The sequence below is a fragment of the Phoxinus phoxinus genome, assembly GCF_949152265.1.
Source record: "Phoxinus phoxinus genome assembly, chromosome: 7".
NCBI lineage: Eukaryota > Metazoa > Chordata > Actinopteri > Cypriniformes > Leuciscidae > Phoxinus > Phoxinus phoxinus.
In genome coordinates this window covers 24,830,163-24,849,964 of record NC_136882.1, presented here as the reverse complement: position 1 = coordinate 24,849,964, position 19,802 = coordinate 24,830,163, and the positions used below count along the sequence as shown (strand labels likewise).

Genomic DNA, 19,802 nt, shown 5'->3' with positions numbered 1-19,802 from the left:
TTCAGTATTAGCAGAAAATTAGACTACTGATATGACTGGATTCTTCATCTAATGTGAGTTTCAAAAGTGCCATTTGTTTCTTTAGGGGGAAAATGTGTTAAAGAGTAAATCATGTCTTAAACATCACAAAAGCATGAGCAAATGTTCTCCAAAAATCTTACAGTAAATGTTTTATATATATAAATTCCATCATTCAGATGAAAGCAAACACATTAGTAGACATCTTGATATTCGACCAGTAGGTATCCACCAATCGGTCGATATGTGGCTGAAAAGACTCTATAGTTACATTGATTTAGTTGAAACTGGATCAAAGTTTTTTTTTTACTCAACAAACACACTTACTTTGTCTCTCTGTGTAACTGCAGATAAGTACATCCCCACCTCCCCACAGCAGAAAACACAAGCCTATTGAATTATTGAGTGGCATTAGGTCGTGTTGGACTGTTGCCATGTTATTAAGGTTTTTCTTCTCCTCTCTCTATCGCTCGCTTTCTTTCTCCCTATCAATAATTTATAGAGGTGGCTGGATCCAAATAAACCCATAAGGAAGCAATTAAAAAGTAAGTAATTTTATACAAAGCTATATTAAAGGCTGTTGTTTACAACCCAATATTGATTTATTATTTCTCTCTTTCGTATCTCCACATCTTGCACATGTGTTCTTCTTATTATACAAAATGCTAGGGGGCTCCCCACATCATCTAAACTTCCGGGTGAAATTTTTTGTGAGTGACCCCAACAAACTTCAGGAAGAATACACATGGTGAGTTTGTGGATTTCCGCTTTGATGTACATACAATGAAGACCTTGAAAAGTGTTTATTAAAGAAATATTGTTCTGTTCATTTGTGTGTCTTGAATTCTAAATGTAAAAATACAATTTGTTTTAAAATAAGTATGCTAAAAGTTATTTCGCACACTTTTAAATGTTTTGTCTTGTACATTTATCCTTTAGCACACTTGAATCTTTTATGTTGTAATTCTTGTTTCTAAGGAGGCTGTAATATAGAGGTCCGAAATAGTTCAGAGAAATATAGATTAGAACAGGCATGAGTAAAGCAAATTACAATGATTGACATCCTCACCTGAATCGGTGATGGTGATTCATAGTGATTCATGGTGATACGGTATCTCTTTGTAGTGTTTAAACAGTAGAATATGGCTCTAGCAGGTCATCATGGGTTCAATATTCAAGGACTGCATAGCATTTCCTGTCGGAAGTTTGATTTAAATTGTTTAATATTTTTTATATTTAAGACTTCACCTCATGAACAGGAAACACCATGCTTTTTTTAGTCCAGTGGCTCACAAATGATTTGTCATGTTCTTTTCCATCTGTGTAGGTACCTGTATTTTCTACAGATTAAGCAGGACATACTCAGTGGAAGGTGAGCTGGATGTTGTGCGACTGTTTTAACTTTAAATCTTTCTAAATCCAGTTGCATTGTTGGTGCGTTCTGTAGTAATTTACTTGTAAATGATTGTAACTCGTACTATGTAGATTGTTCATTCAATATTCATCTTGTGATACCACTGCAGTTTGTGCTTCCGAAGTTGCATGTGCTTAATGTTCTTTTATGGTTACTTGAATATAGTAATTTGAGACCAATTTGGTTTGATCTCTCCAACATGTTATACTGTTAATTTAATATAATATATATCCTTCCCAGACTGCCCTGTCCGCACAATACTGCCGCACTCCTGGCATCATACGCTGTTCAGTGTAAGTATGAGTTCCTCTCCTTCATTGGAATGAACGGTTGTAGGATCTTAATGACAAAGAAGCCACAAAACTAAATCAGTTTTTTTTTTAAAGCAGAACGGTATGTGACGGTCAATTACATGTGGTTTGCTTTAATTCTGGTTTGGCCTCACTATCTTTACAACTGTTACAACTTTAAATCCGGTTTAATGTTATGTTTGGTGTCAAACAAGTGGCGCCTGTAATTCTCTTTCTTGAGTGAGAGGAATTGATAGCAATTTAGCATAGCAGCAGAATTATAATTAAAGTTGTTTTCCGCCTATGATATGCACCACATCTCTTTTTCCACGTCAGGCAATATATCTCACCATAGATGGTATCATGCAAACTAAAATCCAGTGCTGAGCTTCCCAGCAAACCACCGAAATACAACAGCGCAAGCTCAGCATGGTACATTCCATCTGTGCACAACCTCAACGCTTAACAAGCACTAGCTTGTAAAACAGGAGTATATGCGAGCAAGAAATCTCTCTGAAGTACAGCAGGCACAAACACAGCCCAGTACATCTGAGTTAACCTAATAGTGCCCACTCGAGATGGAGCAGTGACATGGCATATCCCGGGCCCTAGGGGGTCTGCTTGCCAGATTGAGCTCAGCAATAATGACTCTTGACAGATTGCTGTAGTGAGCACATTTGCTCCGGTCTCTCCGGGGCTTTTAGCATGCAGTTTGGGCGCTATATAGGTCATAGGGGATTCTGTTGAGCCCAGTAGCCTAGGACAGCGCTATCTATTGCAACTTATTTTGTTTGCTTTAAGGTTTACTGACAAGCTGCCATAATGGCAAAATTGATGCTAAATGCTGAAGTTTATGTTTTTTTTTTCAGTCAATGGAATTGGTTTAGCGGATTTGAAAGACTTACTGAGTGCTTGTGTGTTTTACATGATAATAAATTTGTAACAGGTGTTTAATCATGCTAAACCCCTGAATAGCTTTAAGCATTAGTGTGTTTTGTCATTTTATTCTAAAGTGAGGATGAATGTAATGATAACACAATGCTTGGCTTTTAAGGGAAGGTGAATTGGTCTCGTTCAGTCAATGTGCGGTCATAGATTGTCTCAACATGTTTGAGCATTTGGCATTTGTCAATAAGAACATGTTATCTCATCAGAATGTTTTGATTTATTAACTCTAAAACACTCTAAACCTGTAATGTAAACTTACAATTTTTATATTTTTTTACATAGAATATTCTTACATTCTATCTTACAAAGTCAAAAATATGAAACAAGGTGTGCACAATCCTCAAACCCAAACAGGGCTCAGGTGCAGGACAAAGGAGATTAACTTAAGCAAAAAACAAACGTAATGTCTGCACAATGATATGACTGCTTCAGAAAAGTATTTATTGCAGGTTTTCGCCTGATGAAGACCTGATGGTCGAAACGTTGTAATAAATACCGGTATAAAAATACTTTCCTGGAGCAGTCATATCAGTATGCAGACATTACTTTTGTTTTTTACTTTCTTACACCTTGAATTAATATGATTGCACACATCTTAAGAATTATTTTCAATTAATTATTCAAATAAAGTTAAACGCTGTTTCTTATGCTCACCCAATCTGCATTTATTTGGTCAGAAATAAGTAAAATCAGTAATAGTGTCAATTATTACATTTAAAGTATCTGTTTTCTATTTTAATGTTTTAAAAAATCCATTCCTGCGATGGAAATATATATACAAATTTTAAAGTCTTTACTGTCACTCAGTAAATCAATAAAAGTATTGATTTATTTTATATAATTGTTGTATACATATAATTTTCTAGGGCATTTTGCTTAGATTTTATGTCACATAATAATAGGGACACGTAATAATGTTACATTACACGGGCACCGTGTGTATCCATCAGTGATCATGCCCCTTTATACACATTATCAGGTGACTTTGTCTGCATGATGCACTGTTATGAGTCACGGCTGTTATGCATAACACTGTGGTTGTATTGTGTGATTCAGCTGACCTGGGTGATTACAGTGAGGCAGAGAATTTGCCAGGATACCTGTCCGAGTTCCGCTTCATCCCCAACCAGCCTCAGGGCTTTGAAAAAGATGTCACCAAACATCACCAGCAACACAAGTAAGAGTCCCCGCTCACTGCTCTTATACTGGCTGAACTCTGGCCAACCCTGTCACTGTCACTATTAAAATCAAATATCCCTTTCAGCACATTACATTGCTGTCAGAAATTTGACACAATGGAGGAGTCTGGTTGATTTCACATTTGGCTTTATGAATATTCATGAACACTCACATGTGCTTTCTCAGTGCTCATTACTTAGTACGTACAGTGTAGAGCTGTGCTGAGAACAGGAAGCTCATTGTACTCCACGTCTTTGCCATACTGACAAATCGGTGGATTCTCAAAGACGGCAATTTAAGCAATTTACACAAGCGTTTTGTGCACACATACCTCTACTACACTCTCTTGTGATGTGAATCTGAAGCATATGTCTTTTTACCCTTTATTCTCCCCTTTTTTGGCCTGGGCACAGTGGACTTAACCCAGCACAGTCTGAATTCAATTATCTGAACACGGCACGAACGTTGGAACTCTATGGAGTGGAACTGCACTATGCAAGGGTAAGTGTGCCAGTGCCGTTCCATTATGTATCTACACACAAGCCTCTTTGTATATAAAGAGAATCATTGAAACGAGCTCATTTCTGGTCTGTTCCGCACACAAAGCTATTGTGTAGCTTCAGAAGACTTTGTACTTTCGTTGTATGGGAAAGAGAATTTTGCATAGCTTTTATGTACCATGAAAGTAAGAAGTAAAAAAAGAGTTTTCACTTTTGGGTGGACTAACACTTTAAACACACCACAGTTTCGAAAACGTTTAATGATCCTCATCAATAATTTCTCTCTCTCTCTCGCTCTGTTCCTGCTTTCAGGATCAAAGCAACACAGAGATTTTTATAGGCTTGATATCAGCTGGCATTGCCATCTTCAAGAACAGGGTACGAATCAACTACTTTCCATGGTAAGTGAACTTGCCCACTTGGTGTAATTTGGGTTCAAGTCATGAAGTGTAATGACTGTGGCTGAGGTTGCAAACTGAGCCAGTTTGAATGTTAAGCATTGCTGTCAGCCTCAAGGCATCCTTAAATGAAGATTTCCAGGTCAAAATGCAGTTTTTGTTGCTATTATTTTTTGTGTTAATGTGGTATTTTAACTAGGCGTCAGTTTGTCTGTCAACGCTGAATGTTTTAATGCTGTACAATGTAGGACAGTATAAGCTGATAAGAACATCATGATCACTCTTAATTGTTCTAAAACTATATAACTTAGTTTCTATTGATTTGTCAACTTTTAAAAAATGTGCATATCTATATTTTGTTATTAAGACTAAACGTTAAGACATTTTTAGATTCTCCATGTTTTGGTTGCACACATTTTTAAATTGAGAAGTGGAATAGCCGATGCGGAATGGAAAAAAGCCTCTGCTAAATTATCAAATGTAAATGGCACCCAAATCCTCATCAGCCAAAGCTCCCCCCCACACACACACACACACACACCAGCAGACTGTTTTTCTGGCACACAAGGCCCAGCTGCTTCTGTAGCTGTTGTCCAAGCACCTCCCGTTTGAAATACACGCACAGATGCTTTCCAGGCAAACTATGTTTAGCCCAGAAGAGAAACGGGGGCTGTTTACCACAGATGTCAACTAAGCTCTCAGGGCAAACGGTTGTGCTTATTGATTATTTTATCGCTCACCCCTGTAGTTCATAAAGTTCAATAGTGATGGTTAAAAAGAGTAAACTCTCAACGCTGACTATGGATGCACACAAATATGTGGATGTTAAGTTTGACCAACTTGAGCCAACACTGTGCTGTACTATTTGTGTGTGACAGAATGTGTATATGGTTGACACTCCTCCAGCATGTGTTTATTCCGACATTTGAGAGAGTGTGTGTGTGTTGTTGAATATAAGTATGTAGCTTCACTCTGAGTTATATTTTAATAGGAGTAATGCTTAGAGAGACACATAGGGCCATGAAATGGGTCTTTTAACAACGCAGAATGTGTGTGTTGCTGCCCTGCAACAATGCAATGTGTTTTTGTGTTACCAACAAATTTTTTTTTTTCCTTTCTCTATTTTAGGTTGAAGATTGTGAAAATATCTTTTAAATGCAAACATTTTTTCATCCAGTTAAGAAAAGAGGCGGTAAGTGGTACACTTTTTTTTCTGTAATTCTAGACCAATTGATCAAGGCGACTTAAAACAGCTTTCACAACACATTTAACTTCTGTAATGTAATGCATTTCTGAGTAAAACAGGAAACATTATTTTAGGCTATTACAGCTACCTCACAATATGATACATATCACAAAACAAAGGTCGCCATTCACAATGCTTCACAATATCGTATTTAAATTTTGACTGAAAATGTAGGGCATTATATTCACTGCAGAACATTTGCATATGTGTGAAATGAACGTTCAATTTAAACTACAATATTTTTGTTCATCTGTGCTGTTTCCTCTCACTGTTTGCTGATAACTATGTAAAATCATAAGATGACTCCAAAAGACATCATCTCTCCCATTTAGAAACTGCAGAGAGCAGTAATTCCTATTAATAAATCATCTTACTCAGTCAATATCAAATTAAATAGCATAATGGCTCCCATCGCACCACTGATCTTTGTTTATTTGAAATCCCTCTGTAATTACTGCCCTGCTGTCAGTGACGATGCAGAGAGATAGACACTCTTTACAGCTTATTAATTATGGAGAGTAGATGATGCATTTTGCATGTGGGGGAGCGGGATGCGACCTGACATCAGAACTGTGCCGATTGCTGAGGCTCGACGAGAACCTGTGTGCCTGAACCGGGTTTCAACTGTGTCACAGACTCTGCTGGAGACCTCAAAACACCCCGGTGGTGTGAATAATGCACAGGGACCTTTCAGAAGCAGTTGTACTAAAAGCAGAACTCAATGATGTCATGATCCATAATTGATGCCCAGATGGCAGAGCTTGGTTGAGTGGGTCCGATTTCCCTGGACCTTGGTCTCAGCCCCTGCGATTTGTACAATCAAAAACAGTCTGGGAAGTGCATTTACCACCCCCCCCCCCCCCCCCCCCCTACTTTGGCTAGGTTTCAAACAGAGGCCCAAGTTAAGAGCAAAACTAGACGACTTAATGTGTGTAACGTCCAGAGCAGGGAATGTAAATGTTACCAACATCTCCTGTTTTTTGGGGTTAAGCATGCAGTATGCTTGGTTTAACAGCCTCAAGATCCTTCCTTCTTTTTTTGCCTACAGCACGAGACAAGAGATACATTGCTCGGTTTCAACATGGTCAACTACCGAGCCTGTAAGAATCTCTGGAAGGCCTGTGTTGAACATCACACCTTTTTCCGGCTAGATCGGCCCGTTCCTCCACAGAAGAACTTCTTTGTGCACTACTTCAGTTTGGGCTCCAAGTTCCGTTACTGGTAAGACGTTCCTCCAGTTTTCCTACACATCCACAGCCCTTTGCATTTCTTGTTAAAAGGGGCCAAATAAAGTGCATGTAGTTTGAGGAAGTGCAGCTTGTTATGAACTGCTATCAGTTATCAACAGTAAAGATTTGTATTCTACTTGCTAAGTCAGGCCATTCCTTTTCAATTTTTCACTTTCAAACAAAACAAACATGTATTTTAACATTTGTCTTATATTGGTAAAAAAAAATCATATTTCTCATTATCATAATTTTACATTTACCATATAATATTTACATTTAAAAATAAAAAATATAAAATAAATAAATGAAATTAAATATCTATTATTAGACATGTTAAGTTTATTTACAAATAAAAATGGCAATAGTAGCTGGAAAGAAACCCAATTGTATTTATATAGGAAACTGTGGCAACATATTCTTATTGTTGAATCAGGGTTATGTAGAACAAGGCAAAAGTTATACTTACAAATTTCAAAACTTTTATTTTGTGTGGCATCATACACATTTAATTTTTTCATAGCAGAAATTCATAGATTTAGTTTTGTCTCGTCATCTGCAGTAGTGTGCTGAGGGAGGCCACAGTCACCAGAAAGCTTGACCTTCGTCGACATCAACAAATACTCTAGTAAATCATGGGGATAAACTCTTGAAAAATAGATGATGCTCTTTAAGCCACTTTTAGATATAGGGAAACTAGGATGAGGAGGTGATCAATAATTCATCTTGCAATGCTTTCTAGATTTATAAGTGTTTATTGGTGCTCTCTATAGTATAATAAAACATATTTGAACTCTGTAGCTTTGAGCAGCAAGAGCCTCTTATAAAATGAGTCCATTCACAGAATCGGAGGTGTCAGGCAGGAAAGTCACATTATATGTTGTAAAATATGGATTGAATCCTGACCAACATTGTACATCTCTTCACAGTGGGAGGACGGAAGCACAATCTGTTCAGTATGGCAAGGAGAAAGGAATCAAGGACAGAGTGTTTGCAAGGTAATGTGAGCTTTTACTTAAGGGATTTTGTGTTGGTGACCGCCGGTTATGATATGATTCTTCGGTTAATGATCGTTAACATATTTGGTCTAAAAGAGTATTTATTTCTGTGGAAGTGTGAACTTTCTTATAAAATATACTATAATATGAGGAGGAGTGACTTGGTTCAGCAGGTGAACTTTAGAGGGACCTTTACTCGCAGCTTTGAGATGTTTGTATCAAAGTCCTTTTTAAGTAAATCAGTTCACTCAGTGGTCACTGTCTTAGTAACACCCCTGAGTAGATGTTTTCAGTCACGAAAGTACAGCTCCTATCTACTAGAAATCTCCAAAACTATTTGCCTCCAAAACTGTTTGTTTCAGTCGTGTAAATAAAATCACTACTACTGACAACAGTGTAATGTGTAATGGAACTTCTTTAGCTTGAATCAGGCTATTATAATGCTAACATAGACTACAATTAAAAAATTTAGTAAGTTAAACTTTTTTTTTTTTCAGGATACTTTGAATAGGAAGTTCAAATGAACATTTTTATTTGAAATGGAAATATTTTGTAACATTATAAATGACTTAATTGCTGAATAAAATAAATTTCGTAAAAATACACGCATATATTGACCCCAAACTTTTGAACTGTAGAGTACATGAACATTATAGAGCAAAAAGACCAGGTAATGCCTTTGTCAATAGAGAATTATTGAACGAGTTACTGCTCAATCAAATCATATTAAAATGTCCAGTATAATCTAATACTTTCACCAAATTGTTGACAATGGCTATTGTTATGCATCTTTTTAGAGTCTAATATCCTTTCTGAATAACTGTCTTTTACGACTTTTCAAAAATGTAATGCTTAATGCACTTTCTCAAAATAATGATAAGATAACATTGTTCTGTCTGACTTTCAGAGTGGATTCTGGTATAACAGAACAACATATGACAGCGCTCTTGAATTTTAGGTGTGTTTTTTGTGCTAAAAAGAGATATCTCACTAGGGGGTTACTGTGTCTAAATGTACTGAACGTCTGCAGTTAAACATTAAAAATATAAATTGAACATTGCAATATCTCAGGAGGACATAAAGGTAAAATTATACTCAGAATTCAGTTTAAAAAGAACCTGATCTCTGTCAAAATAGATAATAGTAATCTGGAATATCTAACTGTCTTGCCTCAGACAGTTAACACAAGCTTATATATTATAATTGACCTTAGCCTTTAGTTCTACTGGGGTATGGCAGAGATTAACAGAATGCATTTCATCTCTCAGATCTCCCAGCAAGCCCCTGGACAGAAAGTTGATGGGTTTGACAGACTGGGAAGCAGTGAGCAGGAACTCACTGTCTGAAGAGAGGCTGGAGACCCAAAGCCTGCCCACCCGCTCCCCCCCTGGGACACCCAACCAGTGAGTGCCTCTCTGTTTCAGTGAAACTTTCAACCTAATGAGAAAAGACACTGCGGGGTGCTTTGGGGTAATGGGTGATGGGGGGAGACAAGTGTGTAAGCTGTATGTAAGTGAAACTCACAATTGCAATTAGTCACATTTCAATCCCCCAAAAAAACAAAAAAGAAATTCATGCAAAACCATGGCCCTGTAAAGGCTTAAATACCTAAAGCAAAATATATTATAACTGTAATGATTTTTTTTTCTTTGACTTGGGGGCGAAAAACGACCTAGACATATTCTTGACAGGTTTTGTGAGTTTTACCCATGCAGAAAGTCAGGGAGTCGGACAGCTGTTCAAGGAGATCTAATGAAACCTGTCACTTTCTGTCAAAGATTCAGAGATGGACTTCAGCATTATCAGTAAACTAACAGTGACTCTGTTTTCAGGAAGAAAGATAGACTGTATGAATGCAGTAAAATAAAATAAAAATTGAGTTAGAGTTAACATTTCATCATATGTTATAATGCTCTACGCTCTTTACAGTAACTATAAATGCTACTGTGAAAAATATATTTGTTTTAATAGGTAAGAACACCTTGTTTACATTCAGCCATAGGATTTGTATTTACTAACAGCTGAAAATGATTACAGCAACTATAAATGTTCTGTCAACAGTAGAAACTCCTTATTTGTGCAAGAGGATCCCCGGCTACGGCCCTCTTCCATGGGTCACCTGGTGGACCGTGTCATCCATGCCTCCCCCAGCCTTCCTCTTTTCTCCAATCACAAATCAGCTTCCTCTACACAAGCGAACAGCATCAGCCTGGAGTCTACGCCGTAAGTACTTCCTCTTCTTCAGTAGGAAAACAGTCTGTCCTCAAGAACTGGCTTTGGTAACGCTTTATTATTATTGATGGTGCTTCCTAAAGTTCCCCTTGTGTTCATACTTAAAGGATTAGTTTAATTTCAAATAAACTTTTCCTGATAATTTACTCACCCCCCTGGTCATCCAAGATGTCCATGTCTTTCTTTCTTCAGTCGAAAAGAAATTAAGGTTTTTGAGGAAAACATTCAAGGATTTTTCTCCATATAATGGACTTCAATGCAACCAACGGTTTGAAGGTTCAAATGTCAGTCTCAATGCAGCTTCAAAGGCTTGACACGATCCCAGCCGAGAAATTAGGGTCTTATTTAGCAAAACGATGTCATTTTCTAAAAAAAAAGTGATATACATTTTAACCACAAATGCCCGTCTTGTACTATCTCTGAGATGCGCCACGCATTACGTCATCACGTTGGAAAGGTCAAGCGTGACGTAGTCGGAAGTACCGACCCAGTGTTTATAAGTTTGGAGTAGGAGGACCGTTCAAAGTTATTGTATGTTGAATGACACATATTTATATGTATATTGTTTATATGCATTTATTGTTTAAAATGGTCCTTATGTGTGCATATCCTGGATGTTTAACGATGTCACGCGTGCAAGACGAAGTCCTATTGACTTCAATGGGGTCTAATTTTAAACCTGCTTTTATTTCTCTTATCATCCTTGATGTGTCATACAAGTGCCCAGCCATGTTGAGTGATTCCTTCAGATTGAACACGAGTGAATCTGACTGCAGTAGATGTGAAAGATATGAATAAAAATCATGTTATATCAGCCAGCACACATACCTGTATTTAGTTCCTGTTTTCGGTCGAAGTCCAAAGTAGTCGATTGTCGAGTTCACGCGCATATGTTTAGTTACCTATGATCACGCGCGTGAACTCGACAATCGACTACTTTGGACTTCGACCGAAAACAGGAACTAAATACAGGTATGTGTGCTGGCTGATATAACATCATTTTAATTCATATCTTTCACATCTACTGCAGTCAGATTCACTCGTGTTCACTCTGAAGGAATCACTCAACATGGCTGGGCACTTGTATGACACATCAAGGATGATAAGAGAAATAAAAGCAGGTTTAAAATTAGACCCCATTGAAGTCAATAGGGTGCACATTTTAAAAAGAGGATAACACGGTGTAGGCAACACCAATTTTTGTCGTTGTTCTCTGTATTGACAGCACTCCAAATTTACTAAAAATTGAGCTCAATGTTAAAATTGAGCAACCACCCAGAACTCACTAGTAACAAATCTAGTGACCGCCCACAAACCCCAGCAACAACATAGCAATGCGTGGATTATGCCTTTTAAAGGATAAGACTCTCCAGATGTCGTAGTCGACGTATGAAATGCTGATATTTTTATTCAAAGTAATTTCAGTGACAGTTTATTTTAATCTTTCAGCGTCTTAAATCCCTTAAAAGAGTCTTAAAATAGAATACCCCCGAAAACCAACTCTTTTAGCAGACGTTTGGTATACTTGCTTTTTTTTATTAATGTGCTTTGTAATGCATTTCAAGTCTTGAATGTTTGCTTATCCATACCGCAGTGCCTCTCTAACTTATTGAAACATTAAATCATTTCAGTTATTATAAACCCTATTTACAGAAGCCACATAATTTAGTGTAAAAAACAGAAGCGCAAGTCTGTTCCTCAAATGGGAAAAGTGGTTTTTCTGCACCAAAACCATCTTATATTGGCTGTTTGTTTTGTCTCTGCCTTCCAATCACGGCTACCACCCTCTGTCTGCGCCCTTAAATGGCCCCGAATGGAAACTAAACGCACGCTGCGCAGCTGTAAAATGTGTTTACCGCTCTCATAGTGCAGGGCACAGAGCTTTGGATTTTAACGGTGCATGGTAAACATGTCAAGCCTTTTGTGATCCTCTTGAATAGGTCTGCAGTATACTTAACCCTAATGACATTGCCAGTGGCAGATAGGCTATTTGCTTGACATGTGGTGGTTTTGACTTAGTTTGCTGAGCTAGTTTAATTGAAATAAAACACCCCACCCCCTTTCCTTTGTTTCAGTCTTTAAACCGTTTTGATGACCTGTTTACGGTTGGGGGCATCACCACAAAACCTTTCTGTGATGTGCTGAGGCAAAAAAAAAAAAAAAAACGTTATTTTTTATTTTTTTTTACGGCTCAAAGTAATTTGATAGCGCCTGCAGTGTCACAAAATATCTTAACATGATTTTTATTGAAAGATTGAGGTGTATTTATATGCCATTTTTAAAGGTCATATGTCAGAATGTGATGCCAGGAGGATAGAATAAGTTAGAAGGTATATTTTGGTTCGAGTTAGATTTTGATTGGTGAGCATTCTTACAATGCTTGCAATTTATTTATTAATTTATACAAATGTTCATTCATTCTACCCCCCCCCCCCTTGTTTATTTGTTAAAATGTATGCAGTTTAAAGGGCACCTATTATGGAATTTTGAAATTTACCTTTCATGTAGTGTGTAACATAGATCTAAGTGAGCAAAAACATCTTGCAAAGTTTGAAATATGAAAGTGCACCGTATATAAAGTTATTGTCTTTCAAAAGTAAGAGTCGACTCTGAGTCATTTTTATGAATCGTTAGAAGACCGAAGCTTTTTCTCTGACTAGATGACGTCAACTTGTCAAGTTATTTGAATACGATACGCCCACTTATTGCGCTCCAAGGCCAGGGAAAATATCATGGCGACGAGACGCTGTGTTCTGAAGTGCGGCTCAAAAGCAAACCTTTTTCATCTGCCCAAGGAGGAGCATTTGAAGACTAAGTGGCTACAATTCATATATACAACTATACCACAGAAGTATAGTCCGAGCCTTGTGCTTTGTTCGTGCCATTTTCAAGACGATTGCTTTACCAACTTAAATGCAATCAAACTGGGATTCGCGAGCCGGCTGATATTGAAGGAAGGTTCAGTTCCAAGTGTATTTGCATCAGCTTCCTCCTCCGTATCACAACCTGTAAGTGTTATTAATAATTGTTGCTTTTATGTTTTATGTAGCATGCTTAATAATTATTTTGTCTGTTGTGTAAGCACCGTTTAGCTTCTAGGTCTTCAATGGCAATTGTATTGAAATATGTGAAGTGTTTGTCGTTGTTTCGGAGTTGTCTTAAAGAATAGAATAATACCTCGTAGTAACGTAACTGCATTTATTTATTTTATTGTATTTTTTGTAAAAACGTTATGTTTATGCATCGGGCTAACGCAAACAAAGACTGATTGTGCTTTTACAATATGTACTCTGGGCTATGCTCGCTAACATAACATTAAATTCTTTATCTTTTTTTTTGTTTTTTACTACAAACTACAAAGCAGTGGACTATTCTATTCTTTAAGACAACTCCGAAAACAACGACAAACACTTCACATATTTCAATACAATTGCCATTGAAGACCTAGAAGCTAAACGGTGCTTACACAACAGACAAAATAATTATTAAGCATGCTACATAAAACATAAAAGCAACAATTATTAATAACACTTTTTTTTGTCTGTACTTTTGTTTCTGTCCAGCGCTTTGATCAACTTTGGTTGTTGTAAAGCGCTTTATAAATAAAAAATTATTGATTGATTGATTGGACTATAATCATTATTATAACACAATTTAATTGATAAAAGCATCATTGTACTCCGTGTTAAACAATAAGTATTATCTCTGTTAACACTGCTGGGTCATCTGACCAATCAACGATTAGCGTCGCGCAAAGGAGGGGTTTGGAAAAACGAGTCGTTGAACGATTCATTTGGGAGTCGGTGAGCAAATCAGGTAAAAATAAATGCATATTATACGACAACTAAAGTGTTTTTTGTCATTGCATGCATGTAAAACTGTTGTTGGGGACTCCCAAAACAACATTAGGAACATTTTAAATGTCATAATAGGTGCCCTTTAACATATATAAAATAGCACAACTCCATGTCCCAACCAGCCACAGCTGCAGAATGTAATGTGCAATTGGACGTTTTTGTCAAGTGCTTGGTTTCTAATTATGTGGTATTGCTGACCTACCAATATTCATATGCTATGCATATTGTCGGCTCTGTGATTAATTGCTTATGTTTCGCTTTTGTAAGTCGATTTGGATAAAAGCATCTGGTGAATATATAAAATGCTTTGGATAGCCCCGCCCACAATAAAATCTCATAAATCCAACATCTGGTTCTAAATGTGTATTATACATCAAATATGTGTTCGGACATGGTTGTAGTTAAATTATCTTCACACAAAAAATGTGATTAATCACAGAAAATTGAAGTGTAAAATATAAGCCCTTTTTACACATTAAACCCGGTAAAATGACCAGATTGACTTTTCCTGTAAATATACAAACGTCCTGTTCACACAAGCATCGGCGTTCCGTCTTATTACCGGAAAGATTTAAACTTCAGGACCAAAATACTGGCAAACTCTGTAATGTCAATCATCAGAAATTAAACGCTGCACTGAATAGAAGCACTTTAGTTTCACTAACCTCTGAGTGTCAGGCGTAAGGGGATGATCACAGAGAACGTGTTTTGCTCTTAAAAACATGAGATGCATAACACTGTAGTTACTACAGTAGTACAGCCGTAACTAAGCTGAAAAATGAACTCCAGCGCCACGGTGCTAATGAATGAAAATGAAGACTGGGTCTTTAGTGTGACATGGCGCAGTGGTCAGAAGGGTCTGTCTAGCACGTTTGCATAGAAAAATCATTAAAAGCAGCAGATCTTACTGTAAACATCTCCGACAGAGCTTTATGATTGGCCCAAAGCAGGCTTCTTATGTCAGCGCGTCGTGACTTAACCCTGAGTAATCCGGTTTTTTTTCTTTACACATTGCATCATACCATTAATTTACTAGTAATTTTACAACTTCTCAATCTGGAGAATTGCCAGAACTGATTTACGGTATTTTGGAAAAGGTCCTGTTCCCGTGAACTCTAAGCAGTAATTTACTGTCAGTTTACCCTTAAAAAGCCCATATGTGTAAAAGGGGCTATTAACTGTAATCGGGAAGTGAGAGTTTGGTATATCTTAGGGTCTGTATTGGAGATGTTTATTGGGGCAGTATATGTCATTCGTATTTCTGCTTTCTTAGTTTATTTATATATAATTTAAATTTTAAAGGAACTGAATATGACTATATATTTCATAACACACAGATGAATGCATAGCTCATGTTCCACAATGCATGAAATGCTTTCTCTTCTGTTTTATCTTCCTGTACACCTGAAGAATAGACCAACACACACAAGTTTGTTTTGCTATACTTGTGAGGACATTCCATAAGCATAATGGTTTTTATACTGTACAAACTGTATATTCTATCCTCTTACACTGCCCCTATCCCTAAACCTACCCATCACAGGAAACATTCTGCATTTTTACATTTTTAATAAAACATAGTTTTTTATGTTTTTTTAAGGTATTTGAATTATGAGGACTCATGAAATGTCCTCATAAACCACGTTTAAGTTGTAATACCAGTGTAATACTCATGTCATTATACACATTTGTGTCCTCATAAATCACATAAACAAGAGCGCACACACACAGATACTTGGTAGTCTGTCACAGTTCCAAAGGATGATATAACCACCTGCTGTAGATACTCAGAAGAACCCAGCAGCAGAGCTGAACTAAATTCTTTTCAGCATTCTCGATTCATAAAACTATTCGGCTCATATGAATCATTTGTTTGAGAATTGGACTACACTGGTTGTGTTGCATGTCCCTGCTGTCTGTAGATGAACAGACATTTGCTCTGTGACCTTTGACCTGCTCAACTGCTCTGTATGTGTGTGATGTGTTCAGTTTGGGTCACTTTCTGACACCATGCTAGGGTGCAGTACTGACTCCTGACTGTAAATTTAGCTTGGGCAGATTCTGGGTTAACGCTAGTTTATAATAAACATTAAGCCTTATATTCTAATCGCAGAACACACACACAGAACACTTTTGGCAGAGGTTGTGTTATTCAGCCTGAGAGTGGGACTCTAGTGTTGACTGACAGCCTTTAAGTACACACGACACATGCATGGAATGCTATCTTAGAATTGCCTTAATGTAGTATTTATTGCCTCCAAATGTTGTTTTAAAATATTACAAGTTGTGGAGGAATTCCAGTGAGGGAAAAAAAGCCATGTCTATTCTCGAACATAAAACAAACACAACAGAATTATAAGAAGCTATTTACATGAGCACGCTTAAGGATTTATACTTTCATTAATGGACTACTTGCACAACTACTTCCGCGTTCTAGTTAGTACATATCGGGAGGTTCCAGTTAGAGCGTTCAGCACACCTACGTACACGAGAATGCAGATTATCACTGTTTTATGGCTGCCAATTGATTAAAACAATAAATAATGATCTAAATATTTATAGGAGCATTTCAGCAGGATAATTAATACATTTTCTTTCCAACTGTGCATTCTGAATAATAAATAGGCTAAATATATGTAGCCTAGCTTATCGACTAAACTGCAGCAGCCATATATGCTCGTCTTCTCTTTAAAGAGGCTATATGCGTTTTTCTGAAATTTAAACTCGCGACTGACACCTGTGGCCAAAAAACAGAACTGCTCTTCCTTTCTGCTCGCTCGTACGTGCACACTAGTGATGGGCAATCCGGCTCTTTTTCGTGAGCCGGCTCATTTGACTCAGCTCACTGAAATGAGCCGGCTCTTTTGACTCACAAACGGCTCTTTAAAAAATAAATGTTTTAACTCCCTGAAAGTCCACCGCACAACAGTGCAACGTGAATATTCACATTTTTTATGGTCCATAACAACCCGAAAAATTGCCTGCTTGCCTTGCACATCTAATTAATGTGCAAAGTTTTCCGACATTTTTTCTTAGGCCTAGGCCTACCTTCTTTTTTTATGTGGATGTTTTTGAGCTTGTAGAAGTTACTCTTATGTTCTTCTGAACATCTTGCGCTGCCATTGCCCGATGTCATTTCTGAGTCATATCCATAATCTGCCTCTCTTTTAAATGTTCCACAAGTGGTAGGCTATATGACTGGTTGTTTTAAAATATAACTAATATCGAAACAAAATAACCCAGTCAGTCTCATCTACGAGACGTTTAGGCCTCCTCCTGACAGCTTGGCTCATAGCTTGCAAGTTTGCTTAGTGGCAAACTTTTTTCATTTGATTGGTTTAACCGCCACCCGCCCAAATTGAATTAAAATATTATTTTTTGTCACGCCATCCGCCCGATCAGCGGTTTATCCGCATCTCTAGTGTGTGTGTGCGTGCGTGCGTGCGTGCGTGCTCGGCCCTCCCTCATGCAGTATAATTGGTTGACATCGCGTGTTTGATTGACAGGAACAGAGTGTGAGGCTGATTAGACAGTCGAAACGAATGTGTGTGCGCCTTTAGGCCGATAGCCTAATTATTTTGTTGTGTTTCTTTGAATTAGTCAATTATTTTAAATACAATTAAAATAATTCATTATTTCTTTATTACATAATGATTTAATTTCTATAGGCTATATATTTTTAAATAGAGTCGGCTCAGATCTGCGAGCCAGCTCCCGTCGTTCACCTAAAAGAGCCGGCTCTTAGATCCGGCTCATTCGCGAACGACCCATCACTAGTGCACACTTCACAAGTCATCTGCTGCAAGGAGGTCAGGTCAACATTGTTTACAGAGGTAAGAACAGTCAAATACATATATTGTTTGAGATAAGTGTTCTGAGTGATCTGAAACGTTTGACATGATGCTTGACGTCACATCCGCAGACAGCGCGGGAAAAATCCGACCCGACAGAAAATAGGAAAAATAGGATACAGGCTTATAGGTGCACCCACTGTGAGCAGACAAGGTGTGTCAGTATACTCATCAGGAGATGTTTGAGTCATAAATGGTAAAATAAAAAGGTTATTGTTTCGTTTATTTTGGGGAAAAAGTTCCATATAGCCCCTTTAACAGGTTGTTTTCTCTTTCTGACATTTCACACCTGTTGGGTTTACATTTTGAAATTAAATTGACTATTAAAAGGATTGCTTGTGTGCGCTGGTGTTTATTCCAGTCTTTTAAAATAGTTGAATGAATGAATGCTCGCGAGGTGCCTATAACGATGTTCAATAGGCTTGGCTATTTAATCAATAGCTAACATACAGTACACCGCGTAGAGGAGAATGGCATCTACTTTGAATATTATAGCATTTTGGGCATAAGCATAAATAGTGAAAAGATTGACATTGAAAAATGACACATAATGATCCAAATATTTAATCCAAATAGATAAATGTTCGTGGTTCGTACTGATGTTATTCATCTGTTCTCATGCATTCCAGCGTCGCGGTCACTATTTTAGACGAACACTGACACCCTGTGGTGAAATAATAGCGTATTTTTAACACCCGCTGCTTTCTCAGATCGGCTTAGGTTGGATTAAAACTTCATGTTCCGATAAGTTTGGAAAAGTCTGCACACAGTAAACATCTGTATACATTCCTGTCAATAAAAATTGCCACATTTTTTAATCTTATTGCAGACACTCATTTTAGGTGGCGTTTGTTCAACTCATTGACCACAGTACATTGAAAGTAAACATAACCAGAAATAAGTGAGATGTACTATTTCCAAACGGAAGTGCGTCACGAAGCTCAGTGCAAGTGGTACATTTGATGCACTCGTCCACATAGGAAGGAAGAACAGACATGCCAACTACTAGTTACTGACCTGATGCAAACTAATATACACAAAGCTGAAGCTTATTGTTATCTTCTCGGTCTGAAGCGAGGTTTACGCAAGTTAATGTGAAAACAAACGGGGCTGCCTGAAATATGCCCCAATGGCTCGCAATCAGATCATGCTGCAGTTCCATTTTTTACCACATATTTACATTGGAAACCTGTTGGGGCGCTGTAGAGCTGGGGAGGGCTCAGGAACCCTGCCTCGCTTAGTATCATTATACATGCCTACCGAGGCCATACATTAAGTTTTAATATATCGTTCTCTCTTTACGACTTAAAATCTGAAAAATATTTGTTGCAGAATGCTGAACACATTTACAATTTATTGATTGATTGATTTAGTTTATATAGAGGTCTATATTTTGGATGAATATTTTGACGAGCCACGACTGCTGGGGTGAAAACATGGCTAAAAATGTTTTTTTCAAAAGCCTAACGGGGTTAGTAAGAGCCGACGCACACATTGAGATGCGCGCACTCGTATACCCCATATCCAAACACACACTCAGATACTCATGACCCCCATGGTGTGGTGTTCATTGGAAGTGTGTGCCCAAGTGTGAAAGCTAAAACAATGTGTTGAATAATTCAGTGGTTCACTGGATTGTCACAGT

General features: G+C 37.5%; 1 protein-coding gene across 1 annotated transcript in view; it reads left to right on the top strand.

Moving 5' to 3' along the window:
* The window catches only part of ptpn4a (protein tyrosine phosphatase non-receptor type 4a), a 52,390-nt gene that overhangs the window by 22,731 nt on the left and 9,857 nt on the right, over positions 1 to 19,802 (top strand). The window contains exons 4-15 of the mRNA XM_079619385.1: positions 521 to 563; positions 688 to 766; positions 1,346 to 1,390; positions 1,673 to 1,725; positions 3,727 to 3,847; positions 4,263 to 4,350; positions 4,662 to 4,750; positions 5,876 to 5,939; positions 7,042 to 7,214; positions 8,149 to 8,217; positions 9,486 to 9,620; positions 10,279 to 10,440. Coding sequence (XP_079475511.1) covers positions 521 to 563; positions 688 to 766; positions 1,346 to 1,390; positions 1,673 to 1,725; positions 3,727 to 3,847; positions 4,263 to 4,350; positions 4,662 to 4,750; positions 5,876 to 5,939; positions 7,042 to 7,214; positions 8,149 to 8,217; positions 9,486 to 9,620; positions 10,279 to 10,440 — 1,121 coding nt within the window. The remainder of the gene's footprint in view (positions 1 to 520; positions 564 to 687; positions 767 to 1,345; positions 1,391 to 1,672; positions 1,726 to 3,726; positions 3,848 to 4,262; positions 4,351 to 4,661; positions 4,751 to 5,875; positions 5,940 to 7,041; positions 7,215 to 8,148; positions 8,218 to 9,485; positions 9,621 to 10,278; positions 10,441 to 19,802) is intronic.